The sequence below is a fragment of the Helianthus annuus genome, chromosome 16 (assembly GCF_002127325.2).
Source record: "Helianthus annuus cultivar XRQ/B chromosome 16, HanXRQr2.0-SUNRISE, whole genome shotgun sequence".
Classification (NCBI taxonomy): Eukaryota; Viridiplantae; Streptophyta; class Magnoliopsida; order Asterales; family Asteraceae; genus Helianthus; species Helianthus annuus.
The window spans coordinates 90364783-90372019 of NC_035448.2; the positions used below are offsets into that span (position 1 = coordinate 90364783).

General features: G+C 42.5%; 1 protein-coding gene across 1 annotated transcript; it reads right to left on the reverse strand.

The window, feature by feature from the left end:
- Positions 1-507: 507 nt before the first annotated feature.
- Positions 508-1443, reverse strand: LOC110944745. The gene has a single exon (XM_022186391.1). The coding sequence runs from the start codon at positions 1441-1443 to the stop codon at positions 508-510; it is 936 nt and encodes a 311-aa protein (XP_022042083.1).
- Positions 1444-7237: the final 5794 nt, after the last annotated feature.

Consider the following 7237-nt stretch of genomic DNA (forward strand, 5'->3'; position numbering starts at 1 on the left):
GTTCTGGGTATCATCAACTTCGTGTATACGAAGAAGATATTCCCAAAACTGCATTCCGCACGAGATATGGACACTATGAGTTTACTGTCATGCCTTTGGTTTGACAAATGCTCTAGCTATCTTTATGGACTTAATGAATAGGGTCTGTAAACCTTATTTAGACAAGTTCATCATTGTGTTCATCGATGATATTCTTATTTATTCAAAGTCTCAAGCCGACCACGAGCAACACCTTCGTTTGACTCTCGAACTCCTAAAGAAGTAACAACTTTTTGCTAAATTCTCCGAGTGTGAATTTTTTTTTTGGGTAAAGGGTTACCCCGGTGAATTTTATAAATCAAAACCAATAAGTACAAGAGTGAGGCAAACTTACCACACTATTTCTAGCCCTGGTATACCAGAACTAGATACAAACGGCCAAACCAACACAACTAGGCAACATAAGCCACAAACAAACGAAACCAATTCGGCCAAAAAACACAAACAAAACCAAGAAAGACTACAACACTAATCCGGTTCTATCTCCATATTGCTGCTAGGAATCTTCCACTTCTCCATCAAGCTTCTTTTTTCGAATCTCCTCTTAAACTTGAAGTTCAAAATTCTCATACGGACAGTCGTGATAATTTCCTGAGCAACCACCAAAGCCGTACGTTGCCTTCGAGTAAAAAGCCTGTTGTTTCGTTCTTGCCACACAAAGTATGAGGCAGCCGCAACCACCAAACGGCTGATGACATTGTCGGGCTTTTTTAAGCTCACATTTTGCTCCATCCAAGTCATAATATCGGACCACTCACCATTCACATGCTCCATGTTGGTCATCGTTCTAACATTATTCCAAACTTGAGCCGCAAAAGAACATTCAAAAAACAGATGATCTCTCGAGTCCCTGTCAAAGCAACATAAAGGGCAACACATAAGTTTAAGATTTGTTTCACTTCCCGCTTCCCACACCGATAGCCGATCTTGCGTCTTCAATTTATTCCGAATAACAAGCCAAATGTGGAACGAGTGTTTGGGGATGCATTGTTTAAACCACACCATATTCACCCAGTTTACTTTGTTATCGTGGATACGAATACTATTCCACACCTCCCAAGATGTAAAATGGCATGTGTTTCCTTCTAAATCCTTCCACACCAACCGATCGCGAACATTCTCCCGAATACTAGGAGGAATTAAATTAATTAACACCGGGAAGAGATTGTACCAGGCAATCGGCCACCTCCATTGACCATTCGGAGAAACTATGTCCGCTAACGAAGATTGTAAGTGAAATCCTGCATTGGCAATAATTCTTGGGGTAATGAACTTACGAAGAGGGCCTAGGTCGCACCAAATATCACTCCACGCGTTAGTTTCAGACCCGCTACCAATAGACTTCCATATGAACGGCCGAACCATGTTTCGAATGGCAAGAAGCTTTCGCCAACCCCATGTCATGTTACCTCGACAAGGCACCTCCCAAAAGTTTCTACCTTTGAGTTTGTAACTATGTATCCATTGGACCCATAACGATTTCCTACTCGTAAGTATGCTCCAAACATGAGACGTCAAAAGGGCTTTATTAACATCCGATAAGCTCCGAACTCCTAACCCCCCTCCTCCTTTGGAAGGCAGACTGTCTTCCACGCCACCTTAGGTTTAGCAGACCGATGGTAATTGCCAGACCATAAGAAATCCCGCATACGCTTTTCCAAATCATTTATAATACGAGCTGGTAACATGAATACCGTTGCCCAATATACATGCATAGCCGATAGAACAGATTTCACTAACTGAAGCCTACCCGCAAAGGAGAGAGTTTTGGTTATCCAGTTGTCGATCTTCTTTTCTAGCCGATAGAACAGATTTCACTAACATGAGAGTGTGAATTCTGGCTTAATGAAGTTTAGTTCTTGGGACATATAGTCAACGAGCAGGGTATTCATCCAAAATTGCAACAATTAAGGATTGGAATACACCTACGACACCTACAGAAGTTCGTTCTTCTCTTGGTGTCGCTGGTTGTTATCTTCGTTTCATTACAAACTTCTCTAGGATTGCGATTCATGAGGATGTATCTGCTGATAAACTTGCAAAGATTTATGTTGATGAGATTGTATCACGACATGGTGTTCCTTTAGATATCATTTCCGATCGTGATGCTTGATTTTCATCTCATTTTTTTGAACCATACAATCTGCTATGGGAACCCAACTAAATCTAAGCACTGCTTATGTCACACCCCCAGAATCCACCCGCGGAGTATCACCGCTTGGGAGCGTGACTGACCAGGATCAAGCCACCAATCATACAGAACAATACATATAATAAAAGTAATTGTCATTTCAACCAAACCAATTCCATATGAAAGGTGTTCCAAACCATAAGAAAGTTATCATTGTTTAGCGGAAGCGTATTATTAGAAATCCCATCGTAAATAAGTATCAAATATCAAAAGTGTTTAACAAGATAATCATGATCCAAGTCCCACAACGACCAGCTCCTCCGTGTGCAAGCTCCATATACCTAACGACCTGCAAGGCATGTAACAGAGGATCAACAACTAGTTAAGCGAGTTCACAGAAAGTAAATGCGTAATAGTAAGTTCGTTTGTAACAGGTGGCTCTACTGGGCCGATAGTACGTTCTATTGGTGGGGGCTTCCCATGTTGTATAACCACTAGACTATTCGTAACCATATGTGTTCTTCACAATCCGAGAACAGTAGTAAGTATAAGTTCACGTAGGTCTTACGTGAGTATCCTTCACATCCGAGGATAGTAATTAAGTATAAGTATCCTTCACATCCGAGGATAGTAATATGTATAAGTATCCTTCACAACCGAGGATAGTAGTAAGTATAAGTATCCTTCACAACCGAGGATAGTAGTAAGTATAAGTCTACGTAGATCGTAAGTATGTGTCCTGCACAACCGAGGACAGTGAATAGCGTAAGTATGTGTCCTGCACAACCGAGGACAACGGTATGGTAGTCTAGTTTTAGTGTCAGTACAAATCTATTCAACCTTATTCCTTCAATCCCATTCCCATGCCCTGGGAATCCCATGCCTTAGTAAGAGTGTGAACTCACCTTGGTTTGCTCGGTATGCTATGCTCTAGGGTTTAACAATTGCCTAAGTCCGTTACACACGACCTAGGATACATTGCACATACTTGACATAAGTATATAAGCTCAATTAGGGTTTACAAATCCTTGATATCCAAGCAACAGTGTTTTGTGTGTTAATCGTGTACATGATGATATCACATAGATTATTCACGCATGCAGGATCATACAGTTGTATCCAACTTCACCCAATCATACAGTTCTTTTAAGTTTAAACATAATTCAGTACATGCATCACAACAAGCATTCCGGATCATGAAATCAATCTAATTCAGATAGTTCATCAACAACGTCATATCATTTATCAATTAACCAGTTCAGTCTATGCATTAAACACAAAACTCAGGCTAAGTTATCATGTAATAACTCGGACAAGATATAACACACATAAAGGTCGGGCACCTTGTTTCATTCCAAAAGATCGGACCATGAGCTCCCACCCAAAACTCGGACCTCCTTGACATGCACAAAGTCGGACTAGGGTAACCCCTTTTGAAACTCGGATAGGGGGGATTATAACATGAAAGTCGGACAAGGGGGCTCCCTTCACAAACTCGGGCAACCCTATGTCCTTTAAAACTCGGACCAGCAAGAATGCACAAGAAACTCGGACCAAAAGGGGATTAAACTCGGATAAAGGGGTGTAGGGTGAGAAACTCGGACCTTACACTTATGGCCAAGAAACTCGGACCAGTGGTCTTATTAACAAACTCGGTCCTGGTGTTTCATTAACAATCTCGGACATAGTGCTTCATTAACAAACTCGGACATGATAACATATAAACAACCTCGGACATGCAAACTCTACAAACATCGGATCCTTAATCATAACATAAACTCGGGCATGATATATGGTTCATAAAGGTCGGACTATAATTTATATGAAACTCAGACAATTACATGGCTTCACATAACTCAGAGAAACAATTCGATCGTTCAACCTTTGCATCACATCAGTTACGTTTTCTATTATTCAAGCAACCCTAGTTTCTTTCATATCGATAACAGGCTCTTAACAATTTCACCATTGCTTAAAAACAACAATCATTACAAGCATAATCAACCAAGTATACAACTAATCATCATCATCATCGCAATTATCCAGGATTTAATCAAAATCACAGATCATTATATGAGGAATTAGGGTTTCTATGAACACATAATCAATAATCAGGAATCAAGAATTGATAACAATCAAGAAATCAATAGAAAATAATCATTTACCTTGTGTTGATCCTAAAGGAAGAGAGGAATCAAACTTGTGATGTCTTGCCAATGATTTGGTGATGATGATTGCTAGAGAAAGTGAATGTACGTGCTTTGGTTTTTGTGAAAGTGATTAGTGAAAAGAGGATTAGGGTTAAGTATGGTTTAATTTTCACTAATTACTCTATACACCCTGAATTATTATATTTTACACAAACATACCATCTTACAAGCATTTCACAGTTTCACCACCAAGTTCACATAATTGACAAGTCTATCACAATTAATCAAACAACCATGCACAATCACACAATACGATTTATTGCAATAAATGCAAAATAGAATCTTGGAAATTCGAGTTGTCACATTATCCCCAACTTAAAAGAAATTTCGTCCCGAAATTTGGTACGCACTCACTGAGGAAGCTAGATAAGCTGTATCGTTTACTGGTTTTCCTGGGGTGTCACATCATCCCCCCGTTGATTTGGAATTTCGTCCCGAAATTCAGTAGTAGTAGCTTCAGCCTCAGTAGTGGATACATTAGTTCCGAATAACTGGGGGTACTTTTCTTTCATTTGGTCTTCGCGTTCCCAGGTGTACTCTGGGCCACGTCGGGAGTTCCAACGAACTCGAACAAGAGGGATTCTCTTATGTTTGAGGACCTTAACATCCCGGTCCGTGATTTCAACTGGTTCCTCGACGAACTGCAACCGCTCATCGATAGTGAGTTCCTTAAAAGGAACTATGAGGGTCTCATCTGATAGGCACTTCTTCAGATTCGACACGTGAAATACATTGTGAACTGCACCGAGTTCAGCTGGCAGGTTCAGTCTGTAGGCTACTGGGCCTATTCTTTCAGTGATTTCGAACGGTCCAACATACCGTGGATTGAGTTTGCCTCGTTTACCAAATCGAACCACACCCTTCCAGGGTGAGACTTTTAATAAAACCCGGTCCCCGACCTGAAATTCCAAAGGCTTGCTACGCTTGTCCGCGTAGGCTTTCTGACGGTCGCGTGCTGCCGCCATGCGTTGTCGTATTTGTGCAATCTTTTCTGTGGCGTCCACTACAATTTCTGGACCCGTAATCTGACTATCCCCCACCTCTGCCCAACAGAGAGGTGACCGGCATTTACGTCCGTACAATGCCTCGAATGGAGCGGCTTGTATGCTGGTATGATAACTGTTATTATACGAAAATTCCACCAAAGAGAGATGCTTTTCCCAACCGTTGCCGAAATCAATAACACATGCCCGAAGCATGTCTTCAAGAGTCTGGATCGTTCGCTCAGACTGCCCATCCGTCTCAGGATGATATGCTGTGCTCATGTCTAAACGAGAGCCAAACGCTTTGTGCATCGCTTGCCATAGCTCTGACGTAAATCGTGCATCCCGATCCGAAATGATAGAGGTTGGCACTCCGTGCCTCGAAACAACTTCTTTCAAGTAGATGTCTGCTAAGGTAGAAAACTTATCCGTTTCTTTGATAGCCAAGAAATGAGCAGACTTTGTGAGTCGATCAACGATCACCCAAATAGTGTCATTCCCGCGCTGGGATCTAGGTAGGCCAGTAACAAAATCCATGGAAATTTGCTCCCATTTCCATTGTGGTATCTCCGGTTGCTGAAGTAAACCTGATGGTTTCTGATACTCGACTTTAACCCTCGCACAAGTCAAACACTTGCCGACGTAAGTTGCGATAAGAGCTTTCATGTTTGGCCACCAATACGTTGTTCTAATATCGTGGTACATTTTATCCGGCCCTGGATGTACCGAGTAGCGAGACTTGTGCGCGTCATCCATCACAAGTTCGCGTAAACCGCCATAAAGTGGGACCCAATTACGCCCCGTTACATAGTAGGCGCCGTCTTCCTTTTGTTCCATTCACTGCCTTGAACCACGTAAGGCTTCAGCCTTGACGTTTTCGGGTTTCAATGCTTCTATCTGAGCAGCTCGTATCTGTGCAGGAAGACTGGACTGAATAGTAAGCTGTAGCGCTCGCACGCGCTTAGGTAGAGTGTATTTCCGACTGAGGGCGTCAGCCACAACATTGGCCTTGCCTGGATGATACTTGATGGCGCATTCGCAGTCATTCAGAAGTTCAACCCATCTCCGTTGACGCATATTCAAATCCTTTTGCTTAAGTATATGCTCGAGACTCCTGTGATCGGTGTAAATCGTGCACCTGGTACCGTACAGGTAGTGTCGCCATAACTTAAGCGCGAAAACAACAGCTCCCAGCTCTAAATCGTGCGTCGTGTAGTTCCGTTCATGAATCTTGAGTTGCCGCGAAGCGTAGGCAATAACTTTATCACGCTGCATCAATACGCAACCAAGCCCCTGTATCGATGCGTCACAATAAACCACGAAGTCATCTGTGCCCTCTAGCAAAGAGAGAATAGGTGCGCTGCAAAGCCTATCCTTTAAGTACTGAAAAGCGGTCTCTTGGGAATCTCCCCAACGGTAGGTGACACCTTTCTGTGTCAGCATAGTAAGCGGCTGTGCGATCTTGGAGAAGTCTTTGATGAATCGCCTGTAGTAACCCGCCAAACCCAAGAATTGGCGTATTTCTGTCGGTGTACGCGGTGCTGGCCAGTTCCTGATCGAATCTACCTTGGATAGATCAACATGGATCCCGTCCTCGTTCACTACGTGGCCTAAGAAGTGGACTTCACGAAGCCAGAAGTCGCATTTGAAAACTTTGCGTACAGTTGCTCCTTTCGAAGAAGTTCCACGATAAGACGTAAGTGCTGCTCGTGCTCCTCCTGACTCTTGGAGTAGATCAGAATGTCGTCGATGAAGACGATGACGAACTTGTCAGGATAGGGTTTGCATACCCTGTTCGTAAGGTCCATAAATACGGCAGGTGCGTTCAATAATATCAAACCATCCATCATATCAAACATAAAATATAGTAGGTA